The sequence below is a fragment of the Cucumis melo genome, chromosome 11 (assembly GCF_025177605.1).
Source record: "Cucumis melo cultivar AY chromosome 11, USDA_Cmelo_AY_1.0, whole genome shotgun sequence".
Taxonomy (NCBI): domain Eukaryota; kingdom Viridiplantae; phylum Streptophyta; class Magnoliopsida; order Cucurbitales; family Cucurbitaceae; genus Cucumis; species Cucumis melo.
In genome coordinates, this window is record NC_066867.1 from 7668472 (window position 1) to 7683478 (window position 15007).

The 15007-nt window shown below is 35.0% G+C and overlaps 1 protein-coding gene across 1 annotated transcript; it reads left to right on the forward strand.

The window, feature by feature from the left end:
• Window positions 1-1289: 1289 nt before the first annotated feature.
• Window positions 1290-6474, forward strand: LOC103501080 (growth-regulating factor 4-like). Its single transcript, XM_008464568.3, has 4 exons — window positions 1290-2020; window positions 2712-3069; window positions 5670-6076; window positions 6152-6474. The coding sequence occupies exons 1-4, from the start codon at window positions 1780-1782 to the stop codon at window positions 6157-6159; spliced, it is 1014 nt and encodes a 337-aa protein (XP_008462790.2). The 5' UTR covers window positions 1290-1779; the 3' UTR covers window positions 6160-6474.
• Window positions 6475-15007: the final 8533 nt, after the last annotated feature.

Consider the following 15007-nt stretch of genomic DNA (forward strand, 5'->3'; position numbering starts at 1 on the left):
CAAAGATAGTAATAACAAAGGTATAATAATAAAAATAATAATAATTGTAGAACAATGATCATGGTTTTAAAAAAATATATAAAAGAAAAATTATAGAAAAAGAAGAGAATGAGAGACTTTCACTGTGAAGAAGATGGTGGAAAGGAAGAAACTGGAGCCAGGTAAAATTTAAAAGCAACAAGGGCAACCTTAAAATATTAAAAAAAAAAAAAAAACTGGTTTCATGGACAATTTATTTTGTTAAATGGGATGAAAATATTTTGATGTTTTGATATATTAATAAAAATTAACCTAAATTCTATTTGAATTATAAAATTAAAAACAAACAAAAAAAAGGTATAAAATAAGTTGTTGGAAAATTGTTTTAATATGATAAAATTGTTTAAAATATTTACAAATTTACCAAAATTTTACTTTTGATGGATCGTGAGAGTCATATAGACATATGTGATAGTGATAGAAGTTTATGATATATCACAACCTATCATCCATAAAAAGTAAATTTTTATTATATTTATAAATAAATTAGCTCATTTTTGTCTAAAAGCTATTTTGATACCCAATTGTACAGCCCCACTAACACCTAACACAAATTTGTCATATGACACTTGTTTTTTAAATCTTCTTCTATCTTTAAATGTTTGATATAAACGGAAGGAAAATGATATTTAAGTGTAACCTAAATCTATTAAGGATTACGAACAAAAAGTTACATAATAGATTTTATTTGCATTTGGTATCTTTAAACAAAAATATTTTCTTAGAACTAAGAAAACCAAAACATCTGAAATTTAAAATATTGAAGATACCATAATATTTGACATGAAATATTCTTTTTAAGACAAAAATGTAAATAATAATAATAATAATAATAATAATAATAATAATAATAATAATAATAATAATAATAATAATAATAATAATAATAATAACAATAAAGGTTATCAAGATAGGGTCAGAAAGGTAATTATAAAGACAAAAAAAAATGAAATAATAATAAATGGAAGATAAATGAGATGGTGTGGCTATGAATAATGAATGTGATAAACATGAAAGTGAGAAGGATTATCTTGGAAAAATATATATTTAAAAAAAATGAGGAAAGAGAGGATATGGTAGTAAAAAATTACCAATGGAAAAAGGAAGAAGGAGGATTATTGTTCCCAGTCCAATGGATGGTGAAAATGAAAACAGAAAAGAAACAATGTGGGGCTCAAATTCAATTCACACAGCACAAAGAAGGAAGATTTGGAACAATAACTCTTTTCTCTTTCCCCCAGATTCCAATACCAACAAAAACAATCATAGCTATTTAGCTGTGTGTGTGTTAATAGAAAAAAAGTGGTTTTTGATTAATTAAGCAAACACCCATTAGAATCAAGATCATCTAAAAGCAAAAAGAGCTAATCTTTTTAATTCCAAATCCTCCAATATCCAATACCCAAATTCCCAAAATCCCAAATCCCAAATACCCAAAAATAAAAATGAGACCAAACTTGGCTTCCTTCGGTTCCTCCACAGATACAGATACTGCCCCCCCTTTACCCACACAAACCTTCGGACACTAAAAACAAACACTACAGAGAGTGACAGTGAGAGCAATCCAGATGGTGGAGACAGAGGCTGATCTATGTCCCATGATTTTCTTCTCTGTCTCAGATTATGTTTGAGGGATTTCTGGGGTGTTTTAGCCAAAAGGGGTTGTGGGTTTTACTGTATTAGTTGCTAGAGAAAGTGGTGGTGGTCGGCGGCGGAGGATAAACTCTTGTGGTGGTTATTATGAACAACAGTGGCGGTGGTGGTGAGGATGGGAGTAGGACTGTAGTTTTAGGTGGAACAGCAAGTGGAATGATGGGGATGAATAGGTCACCTTTCACAGTGTTACAGTGGCAGGAGCTGGAACTTCAGGCTCTGATCTTCAAATTTATGATGGCAGGTCAGCCTGTTCCACCTGAACTTGTACTCCTTATTCAGAAGAGCTTCGAGTCCATTTCTCATAGGTTCTTCCATCATCCCACCAGTAATCTTACTTCGACCCTCTCTTGTTTCTTTCTTTTTTTCTCTCTTTCCCTATCTCTCTCTCTTTCTCTCTCTGGGTGTTGTCAGTTTGATTGGCTTCTGTTTGTGTTTGATTGATTTTAGGGATCTTGTTTACTTCTTATTTTTCCGTCTTTTTTTTTTTTTTCTAGATGTCATTTTTATGCTACAGTTGTTTTACTTGACTAATGTGTTCATTTGGATTCATGAGTGGTGCTTTTTTGAGGCTTTCTTGTTTCAAAACTTTGTGTTTTCTCTCCCCTTTTGCCTAGTTTTGTGATTTCCATGTATTGAAGCTGTGAATCTGCAAGTTATATAAGAAATCATGGCATTTTTCAGCTGAATGAATGAGGGGTTTGGTGTTTAGTGTTTAGTTCTTCACTTGGAGATAACCATAGGAATATGCAGATGTTTCTCTGGTTTCAAATCCAACTAGCACATGCAAATCTTGGACAATAATTTCAGTTTTTGAGGGTTTCTTTCTGTTATTTGGTTTGTGGGATCTAATAGCATAATCAATCCCCCAATCTTAAGTCTGGAATCAATATCTTCATTGTTTTGCATCTTCATTTTGTGTATGTAAAGCCTTACAACATGTTTTTGCTATCTGTCTTTAAGTTAGTTTCATGTTTTGATGTGCGAGATTTGTGAGGTTTGAGGTGCAATTTGTGCAGTGGCTTATTGTTCCTTCTACGGGAAGAAGGTGGACCCCGAGCCTGGTAGATGCAGGAGGACTGATGGAAAGAAATGGAGATGCTCCAAAGATGCATACCCAGACTCCAAATACTGTGAGCGCCACATGCATCGTGGCCGCAACCGTTCAAGAAAGCCTGTGGAATCTCAAACCATGACACAGTCGTCGTCCACTGTGACATCTCTTACTGCTACCGGAAGTAGCAGCACCGGAACTGGAAGCTTCCATGGTCTTCCATTGAATGCCTTGAGCAATTCCCAAACCACTACCACTGGGACCAGTCAGCCTCATTATCCCTTGGACTCCATTCCCTATGGGATCCCAAGCAAAGATTATAGGTATCTTATAATTTCTCACTGCAACTCCATTCTGTCTAATCACATGGTAATGCAAGAATTTATGATCATTCATATCCAATTGCCATGATGGGCTCGGTATTTACTCACGGAAAGCATGATGTTGACCCCCTCCCATCCCTTAAGTAGAAAGTATATGCTTGCATATTAGAGCTGATTTCAAATAGGAGTTCAATTTCTGACTTTTCATGGGGGCATTGCATGCATTTATTTACAAGAATAAAAAAAGCTCAAATGTAGCTGTGTTTTGAAGCAGGCACATAATTTTTTCACTCTTGGGGACCATATTGAAGTTATGTGGTGGGAACCCAAAACTGTGCTCTTCTCTGCCATATGTTTTATTGAATATTTCAATAGACCTTTTTCAATTCTTTTGGATCCAAGTTTTTGGGCCCTATTCATTTCTTTTCTTCATAATTTCTTTTTTTGTTATCTAAGTATATATGTTTCACAGAGTCTTTTTTTCTACTCTCTGCCTATGATGCCTTGCTTTTCTGTTTTCTCTAGTTGATGCAACGCTGACATAACTATAAAAATTGTCTTGCTGTTAAAACAACTGTAGTAACCCTATTGGTTATACCTTAGCTCTATGTTAAAAGATACGAAGACAAAGAAAAAGAAATGTCAGTGCTGCCCAATTGTAGTGGTCTGTAAAGTTGAATTTGTCCCTTTTTTTTCTCTCTCTATTTGGCTTTTCTCCTCTATTCTTTTTTCCCTAAAAATCAACTTGTGTCTGATGTAAACTATGGTAATGTTTCATATTGTGCTGACATTCTGCAATCAATATTTGCTGAAGAGTTATATCCTTTTCCCTTGCTGCATTCTGATGGTCGTCCGCTTAACTTTTGTAAACTTTAACTAATCAATTTTTTTTCCTTATCTGGTTTATTCTAGGTCAATTCTTGAAAATTTAGGTACGAGTTAGAAAATTCTTACCATTATCTGCTTTCTTTTCATCATGGTCCAACACTTTGGGTCCTAATGTCTGCAGATGGCTGCTTAGTTTAGTTTTGTTGCTCACAGGGAACAACTCTGACAACCATTATATGTTCTTTTGAACTCTTGATATTTAGTTCTAATTGTTACTACCTGCCTTTTCTACTTTAAAGGAAGCAGTTATATTGTGTGAGCTGACTGATCTTTGGACCTTAGTGGTTAAATCATGCTTAAGCTTTCAATTTCTGTCGTCTTACTTTTGACTAATTTTAAGGTTCATACCTTTTGGTTTGGATCAGTGTTAGAATGTCTGCTGTCTTCTAGTTAGCATCATAGTTCAACATTTTAACCTGATATATTGTAATCCACTTCTTCCTTATAGACTATTTGTCCATTTAGGCACATTTTTCTAATATTTTTGCTTTTTGTTTTCTTCTGTTCAAAGACTAAGAAAGAAAACGTAGTTTTCAAGAACATTTTTTATCAATTATTCAAAGAAGTTTAGTGATAAGTAATTTTCAAAAGCATAGTTTTGTGAAACAAAATTGTTGCCAAATAGAGGCTTAAGTTTTTAGCTTTCAACTTGACTTTGTGATCAATTTCTTCATGTTTGAAAGAAGAAGGCATTTGCCTCATTTTACCTTTTTTCCCCTTTACCACTTTGTTTTAGTGGAGCTACCTGAGGAAAAAGTGTCATGTCTCTGAACTATTTTGATTTTCAATTCATATAATTTCTTACTTCTAAATCTCTGGTGTACCCAGCAAAAAGTACTGCTAATATATTTGAATCTATAACTTGTATTCTTGCACTTTCAATGTCTTTGATCAGTCACAAGATGTGTGGGAGAACCACCAAATTCAGCCTTAAAACATATTGGGTTAAAGAAATATTTGATATCACTGTTTTCAACTTCTGATTATCATTGATTCATTTATAATTTTCGTAATGTGTATTTGAAGGTAATCTTCAAAACATCTTAATTAAATTGCCTCATCCTTCTTTAATGTCTCATCTTTCTATTTTTATTCAGCATCAACCTCCTAATTTGATTTCCTCTCCTACCCTGTTCTCCTTCTGCTTTCTTTAACCCTTTTTGGGATCAATCTAGAGTTTTTTATACCTATCAGTCAACTCCATTATCTATCTTGATCACAAGCCGTGATAGCCGCATTTTAGTGTATTACACACGGAAGTGGAAGTGAGTTGAATGGGGGCATCTTTTAGGGAATTACAAATAAAGAGCTTCCACCGTTTTGAACTTGACATTAATTATCCATCTGACACGGTAAATCCAACTGGTCAAAGACTCTGATCAGCCGTTGTGTCATCCCTATAGCATTATGGTGTACGGTACATGACGATGTTATAGGAGCTCGCCATTTATAGAATCAAAAGAAAGTGACAGAGAGGAGCAAGGGGGTTACAGCCCAAAATATCGTCATACTGTCATTGGTTCATCAATGAAAATCAAGTTACTGAAAGCCAATTCGATGCCTGGTCTTCCTAACCCATAGTAGTATATGTTTCTCATTGTGAAAATGGATGAATTGACATGGATCCATGTGTATAGGAGTTCAAATTGGCTGGGAAGTTTAAGGATATTGATGCAAATTCTTTACTTATTTTTGTATTTGTTGGATTACAGGTATCTTCAAGGGCTTAGACCTGAAGCTGGAGTGCATAGTTTCTTTTCCGAGGCATCAGGAAGCAGCAGGGCTGTTCAAATGGATGCACCGATTGACAACACATGGCCAATGATGTCATCCAGATCCCCATCTATCCCGACATCGAAATCAACTGAAAACTCAATCTTCCAAAGTGGATACGCGCAGCATTCGTTCTTTGGTGGGGAATATGCATCTGGGGAAACTCTGAAACAAGAGGGCCAATCTCTTCAGCCACTCTTTGACGAATGGCCGAGAACTAGGGAGTCATGGACTGGACTCGACGATGAAAGATCCAATCAAACTTCCTTCTCCACAACACAGCTCTCCATATCAATTCCAATGGCTTCGTCTGACTTGTCGACCACAAGTTCAAAATCTCCCCATGGTTAGTACATGCTACTACCAAGCTTGTTCGGTTTCTTCCATATTCTTAGTCCATCCTCAATATTGTTCTCCACAGATAATTGATGAAAGCCGCATGATGCTTTGAGAAAATTTTCAAGTTTTATCTCTCAACTTCGATGCCTGTATTTTGAAAGCTAGTCGTTCACTTTCGGTATATGTGAGCAACCATGTAGATGGAGAATTCTGTTGTATTCTTGTCTTGTTTTCCCTTTCCTGCTCTGTTTTTATGGGTATCAAAAACTCGGTTATGTGCAGACAATTGAAGAAGCTGAAGGTGAATGTTGTTATTAGGCTTAGAATAATACAAAACTATGATTTGAAAGTCTAGATAAAAGTAAGATTATAATGAGGATGACAACAAATGGATATTTCTAGTTATGTTTCTTCTCTACTTTATATGTTTATATATATATATACATCATAAACATATTTTGTTGGACAAAGTTGCTTTGCTTGATAATGGGCCTCAGAAACTTGTGCTTCTATATGTATTTGAAAATAGGAATGTAACTAGCGTTATTTATTTGTTTTGGATGTTTGTTTTAGAAAGTTTTTTTAGTAGATTAACACCATTTTTTACGGCATGGAATGTTCAAACATCTAACTTTTTGGATATTATGTATATTTTGGATATTGGATTGGATGACATAATTAAAATATATGTGGTTTTAAAACTTTCATGTGCTCACCAATTTGGTTATTTGGTTTTATAACTTTCGTGCAGCTCACCACTTGATCTATTTAGTTCAAAATTGAGTTTATCTCATTAGACCTGGTAAAAATATGAAAATTTGGGAATTCTTTGTGCAGGTTGCTTTTTCAAATTAGTCTAAGACTATAAAACTAATTTTCTTTCTTTCTTTCTTTCTTTCTTTCTTTCTTTCTTTCTTTCTTTCTTTTTTTTTTCATAAAACTGTTTTTCTTTTTCCATAGTTCATTATATTAGGTCAGTGAGGTATTTGAGCTTGTTTCTCTTTTTGGTCAAATGCATCTTTAAGTTAATCGAACATAACTTTTTTGGTGATAGAGTTCAATCTCTATGTATCTTTAAACTATATATAAAAAAAGCTTAAAAAGATAACTTCATCATTATTAGTTCAAATTTATTCTCTTAAAAAAATATATAGTTATGGTTATATATCAACGAAAACTGTTAGTATCTCAATAGTTACACTGATATCAATTCGAAAATTGTTTATTCACTCTCAATTGCTTCTTCTTTTTTTCATGTTTCTTTCTTCTACTTTGCTCTATTTTCACACTTCATTTATTTTTATCCATTTTTCTTCAGTCCCCTTCTTCTATTCTTCGATCTCTATCAATCAATGAACTACTAATCAATTTATGGGAATCTGGAGTAGGGATTTCCCATGGCAGATTCTTTGAGTTTCATTATTTCTTGTTTAATTTTTAAAGAGAAAAAAGAAAAACAATGGAATTATCTTTTTAATAAAAAAGAATAGTTAGTTTTCAATCTAAAATTTAAATTTAAATTTAAATGGTTAATTTCTCATAAAAACTCTTAACCCTCTTAAATGAAATGAAATAAAAGTTTGTATTAAATTATTACAAATATGTCATATTACTCATACAATAGTGTCATACATACGTAAAACTTTAAACTAATTCATTGTGTATATGAATGTGTGTTTATATGTGTGTATATTTTGGAGAAAAGAACAGTAATGAAATTAAAGGAAGCAGTAATGGAGAACGGGGGAGAATTAATCATGACAAATACCTTGAATGCACAGCTGATATAATGGTCGCAGAGGACGTGTCAATCCTCATCACGTCCAACCAATGCGTTTGGTGGGTTGGCACGAACCTCTTCCGGGTCGCTGTACTTTTTGAAATGTCTATGACAGTCGGTCCGAAACTCTTTAAAGGTCGTAAGCATCTGATGCTCAACAAACCTATTCATTGCTTGATCATTGAAATCAAGCACAAACAATCGCTATACATTACAAACATAAACCCCCCTCCCAATTCAATTTTCAATTTAACTTAAACCCTCCTCCCCCCAATTCAATTTTCAATTTAATTATAAATCTTCCCCACCCCCTCCCCCCAATTCAATTTAACTATTAACCCCCCTCCTCTCCAATTTCAATTTTCAATTCAAATATAAACCCCCCTCCCAATTCAATTTTTAATTTAACAATAAACCCCCTCCCCCAATTCAACCCCCGTTCAATTTTCATTTAACTATAAACTCTCCCCTCAATTCAATTTTTTAAATAACCCTAAACCCTAAACCATTCAAATTTCAATTCAACCACAAATTACACACATTCTATACAAAAATACATTTAACAAACAAAAATCTATTCCAAAAAAAATCCTAAAATAATTTTCCTAAAAAAACTCTAAAACATAAATTTAAACTAAATAAATTTTAATTTTCCACTTACCTAAAGTGGCAGACGGCGGCGAGGGACAGCGGCGACGGACGGCGATAGAACAGCGACGGAAGGGCGACGGAAACGACGACGGCTCTCGGCTTCTCCTCTCTTTTTCCCTCTTGGTTTCAGTTCTATAAAATACAGAATTGAAACGATTATAAAGGGGATTTCCCGACGCAGTCCTGCGACGTCAGGAAATCTCCCAAAAAGCATCGGAAAAAGGGGAATTCCTGACGCTCGTTAAACGGTTTTCCCGACGCTTAAGGTTGCATCGGGAAAAACCCCTATTTCGGACGCCGCTCCTGACGCACTATGCACGACGTCGGGAATATTTCGTTTTTTAAAATTAATTTACCCTTTTCCCGACGAATACTTGCCGACGCCTTCGTGATGTGTGGGAAAAGAATGTTTTCCCGACGCTTCTCCCGACGCGGTGTTGATGGTGTCGGGAAAGCCCTTATTCCCAACGTTCTTTATGCCGATGTCCTTTTCGACGTCGGGAATGCTCCATTTTCTTGTAGCGCCTTCTGATTGCTTGTGACAAATAAATCTATAAGAATGATCCAACCATCCTTAGACAACTTCTTAATATCAAATTACTGTAAAATATGGCTATTAAGCATTATAAACTAGTAATTTTCAATTTTGTACTTAAAAGCACTTTTGCTAACCAAGTTATTTTTGTAGTACTTAAAAGCATTTGTCATTGTAGTTGAATATAAAAGGTGATTTTCCTTGAAGTTTATCATAGAGGGGTAGTTGTTGGAATCCGAAGTTTATCATTGAGAGGTAGTTGTTATTTGTGGACTCCTAGTGTTTTTAAACCTGGTTGTAGCATTCCCAAGCACAATGAATTTGTGCTCTCTCCCCAAAAATGTAAAACTATCTTATAGCAACTAAAGATTTTTATTTAGAAAAATTAAAATGGTCAAGTTACCTTTTAGAAACAAGGTGAATACTTGCCAAGGTTCTCAGGTATATGGTTGTAAACCATGTGTTTTTCATACTATTGTCCTAAAAAAACTTGTCATTGATGGTGTTGAGATATTTGTTGAGTTCCATATGATGTGTGATGAAGCATGTTATTCATAATGTTGCTCTTGTTGAATTTTTGGATAAAATCATTATTGTCTCATTTGAAAATTTGGTGAATGGTAAGTATCTTTATTCTGACAAAGCTATTGAGATCTTTCATCTAGCCAGTTGATGTGTTAAAGGATGACATTGTTTATTCTATAGTGTCTGCTAGCATTGCTTTCTAAAATCGTCCTTGTGATTTTGGGGTGTTCGAGAAGTTTTTTGTTGATAGTGTTTTGGTTGGTAAAAATGTTTCGAGTTATGACGGTCAAGATGATGGTACGTGTTAGATATTTCAGTGTTGAATGCTTGTGTCAATGTATCAATTGTGGAAAATGATAATGTTGATTTTTTTATCAATAAACAATTTTGGATTTAAGCATGAAAAATGTAGGTTCTAAAGGGCTTAAGGAGATTAGTGACACACCCCGCCCCAAGTTACCTTAACTAACCTAGGACGTGGCAGTCGACAGTAGACCCAACTAACTTAGGAGTCATTTGTCACTTTCTAAACTATTTCCTCAAACTAATGGTTGTCAAATTTCTATATTTGTTTGCTTATTTAAAATGTTCTCAGCACTATTTTAAATTTAACTCCATTTAACGAGGAATTTATAAAAAATTTGGCAGAGTTTCGTTATAAATGTAATAACCCATACTTGAAAATTTTCAAACATTTCTCAATAACTAATCCAGTTTCAAAACATGTACGCTAGCTCAGCCCAGTCCAAATATTCCAATATTTACATACACCCAAAATTGTTTACTCAAAGCTACCTACCAGGCACAACCTTATTCAATTAGTCTCATGCCAACCACTATTTTAAGTCTATTTAACACAAAATTTTCATCCCAAAATACTAACTTTACAATGCATAACCCAAACACTATACATACAAAATATTATGTAGTACGACTAGGCAGGTGGGTGGCAGATATGAACTCAAGTAGGTAGTCTTGGAACTCTGTCGTACAATACTACTGGTGAGATATGTTCGGGTTGTAGATCATCCCAATTTTCGCTTGACCAACTCGGACTCCAAAACTCGAAATCCAACTAAAAGAAATGATGGCGGCCACTAAAAGCAACAGTGGAAGGTCGACGGCTTATTCGTGGTAATTAACGATGAAGATGAGTGGCTCAAAGAGAGACTTAAGTGAGGGGGTAAGGGAAAGAAAGAATTTAAGAAAGAAGAGAGAAAGAATTTAAGAAAGAAGCTTTCTTTCTTTCTCATTCTCTTTTTTTTAAAAAAAAGTTTACTTATTTTTTTTTTTATAACTCCACCGCGGTATACATATATTTATTATTATTATTATTATTAAAGTCATACTTATCTTCTTTCTTTCTTTTTTTTTTAAGAAAATAGGGAAATTAAATGGGTGCTTACAATTTATTACCCGATTTTAGAATTTCGCCCTCGAAATTCAGCTAGCTCCATCAAGAAACAAATGAGGGTATTGATCTCGCATTTGATCTTCGCGTTCTCAAGTTGCTTCTTCTATTGCATGATTCCTCCACAATACCTTAACCAATGGTATTGTTTTAGTCGCAACACTTGTTCTTTTCTGTTCAAAATTTGTACTGGTTCCTCTTTGTAAGATAAATTTCCTTCCAACTGCACTGGTTGATATTCTAAGATGTGTGTCGGGTCAGGAACGTATTTAGTCAACATCGATACATGAAATACATCATGGATTCTGAAAAGTTCCATTGGTAAGGCTAATCAATATGCAACCGGTCCAATCCGTTCAATAATTTCATACAGACCAATATATCTTGGACTGAGTTTCTCCTTCCTTCGAATCTTAGCACGACTTTCCATGGTGACAATTTAAGGAAAACTTTGTCACCAACCTCAAATTCCAAGTCTTTTCGTCGTTTATCAGCATATTTTTTTGTCGATCTTGCGCCATTTTCAAATTTTTCCTGATTACTTTCACATTTTCTGTAGTGGAACGTACCAATTCTGGCCCCATTAGCTTTCTTTCACCAACTTCATCCCAACAAACAGGAGTTCTACATCGTTGACCATACAATGCCTCATATGGTGCCATTCCGATACTGGAATGGTAACTATTATTATAGGCAAATTCCACCAATGATAGTTGAGAATCCTAACTTCCTTTTAACTGTAAAACACATGCCCGCAACATGTCTCCCAAAGTCTGTATGGCCCTCTCTGACTGACCATCGGTTTGAGGATGGAAAGTTGTGCTAAAATGTAATTTAGTTCCAAGTGCGTTCTGTAACCTAGCCAAAACTTGGAAGTAAATCTCGAATCTCTATCAGACACAATCGATATTGGGACTCCCTCACTATCCTGTCAAGGTATAATTTGGCTAATTTATCAAGCGTAAATGTCACCTTAACTGGTATGAAACGTGCGGTCTTAGTAAGTCTATCGACGATCACCCATATTCCGTCATAACCACTCGGAGTTCGAGGCAAACCAAACAGAAAATTCATAGTCACATGCTTCCACTTCCATTCGGGCACTGGAAGTGGATTAAAAAGTCCTGTTGGTCTCTTTCTTCAGGTTTAACTTGTTGACAAATTAAACATTTAGCTACATACTTTGCAATCTCACCTTTCATACCGGGCCACCAATAATTCTTTTTCAAAGTTCTGTACATTCTGGTACTTCCTGGATGCATTGCATATACAGAACTATGAGCCTCTTCTAGGATCTGATTCTTTAATATTTGGTTTTTGGGTACACATAACCGATCATACTTCATCAAGGAGCCATCATTCCTCAAAGTGTAATTTGTGCGTTAGTTCTGTCTTACTTCTTCTGCTATCTTTTTAAGCACTACATCCTCAAATTGGGCTTGAATAATATCATTCACAAGGGTAGGTCTTACCTGAAAGTGAGCAAATAAACATCCATTCTGATTTACAACAACCACCGCACTAGAAATCTTCAGGTCTCTTAGCAAAGTTGTACTAATAGCATTAAGTGAAGCCTTTGATTGTCTAGACTTCCTACTCAATGCATCCACTACAACATTTGTTTTTCCTGGATGATACTCTATTGTGCAATCGTAATCTTTAATTAATTCCAACCATCTTCTTTGTCTCAATTCAACTCTTTCTGATCAAAAATATATTTCAAGCTCTTATGATCGGTGTAAATGTGATTTTCACCAAACAAGTAATGTCTCCATATCTTCAATGCCAAAATTACAACTGCTAACTCAAGGTCATGCATTGGATAGTTGTACTCATGTGTCTTCAGTTGTCTCGATGCATAAGCTACCACATTCCCTTCTTGCATTAAAACACAACCAAGACCTTGGTGGGAAGCATCACAATAAATCTCAAATTCCACACCAGGTGTTAGAAGTGTTAAAATTGGAGATGACACCAACCTCTTCTTCAATTCCTGAAAACTTTGTTCACATTTGTTCGTCCATTCAAATTTAGAGTCCTTCTTTGTCAAATTAGTAAGCGAAAGTGCCAATTTCGAAAACCCTTCCATAAAATGACGATAATATCCCGCTAGACCAAGAAAACTACGGACTTCTGTGATTGTGGTTGGTTGTTCCCAATTGAAAATTGCTTCAATCTTTTGCGGATCAACATATATACCTTCAGCTGAAACTACATGACCTAAAAAGATCACTCGATCCAGCCAAAAGTCACACTTGCTATATTTAGCATATAACTTTCGATCACGCAATGTTTGCAACACGATTCTAAGATGTTGAGCATGTTTGTCCTCGCTATACGAATAAATGAGTATATCATCAATAAATACAATCACAAACTGGTCTAAGAATGGATGGAATATTCTGTGCATGAGATCCATAAATACTGCTGTGCATTAGTTAGTCCAAAAGGCATCACTAAGAATTTATAATGGCCATATCATGTTCTAAATGTTGTTTTTGGAACATCTGCTTCCTTTATCTTAAGTTGATGATATCCTGAACGTAGATCAACTTTTGAAAACACTGAGGTACCTTTAAGCTGATCGAATAAATCATCTATTCGAGGCAATGAATATTTATTGCGTATAGGCACCTTGTTCAACTGTCTGTAATTAATACACAATCTCAAGGTGCCATCCTTCTTTTTCACAAACAGCACTGGTGCACCCCATGGTGATACACTCGGTTGGATATAACCCTTGTCTACCAACTCTTGTAACTGTGTCTTCAATTCTTTCAGCTCTTTAAGTGCCATTCTGTATGGAGGTTGTGATATTGGTAATGTTCCAGGAATTACATCAATTGAAAATTCAATCTCTCTATTTGGAGGTAAACCATCTAAAACTCTTGCACAACTGGAATATCTTCCAATCTTGGTTTACTCACTTGTGTATCCATAACGTGTGCCAAATATGCTATACACCCTTTTCTTAACAATTTACTAGCCTTCAATCCATAGATCATACAAGTTAGCAAAAATTTTCTATCACCATTAAAACGGATCACATCTTCACTAGGTCGTCTAAATGAAACCTCTTTCCGATGACAGTCAATCGATGCATGATGTACAGATAGAAAATCCATTCCCAATATAACATCAAATTCATAAATATCAAGTGGTATCAAGTTAGCAGTTAACTCTTTACCATCTATTTAGACGACACAATTACGGTAAACATTATTTGCTACTAGGGTTTTGCCAATAGGTGTTGCAATTAGTAATTCACTAGGCAATAATTCCAAATTCTTATCAATTCCAGTAGTGAACATCGTAGAAATAAATGAATGTGTCGCACCAGGGTCTAATAAAACACAAGCATATTCGCCAAGGATAGATAACATACCCGTCACTACCTCTGGTGCCTTCTGAGCTTCTTATTGTGTCATGGCAAAAACCTTTCCTTGAACTCGAGGTCTGCTAGCTTGCCCTTTCTGTTTTGATCCAATGGTGCCTTCATTATTTACTCGGCTTTCAACACCTACTGCAACTGGCCTAGTTGATATACCAGAGTATCCTTGGCTCACTGATTGGGAAGATGCACCCTGTCCAACCTTACGATCCTTATGTAGCTGAGGGCATTCCTTGCGAAAGTGTCCGGGTTGACCACAATTATAACAAACATTAGTTCCCCGTAAACATTCACCTGTGTGAGATGCATACTCCACAATGCATAATACTCCTAATCCAATTCAAGAATACAATGTAATTGAATGCATCACATACAACAGAAGTCACAAATACATTGCAATTACCATACTTCACATAAACGGCAATACCATACCACACATACCTCAGATTTTTCTTGTTTCATTGGTGCTTTGTCCTTCCTTCTTCTATCTTCTTTTTCCTTTTGTTCCTTTTTAATAGTCTTCATCTATGTTATAGAAAGAAAATTTATAGCGAAATACAGAAAATTTACACTTGATCAAATGAATTATATCGTTACCTTCTTTCCCTTTTCCGTAGTCTTTTTTCTCTTTTTATTATCTGTTGA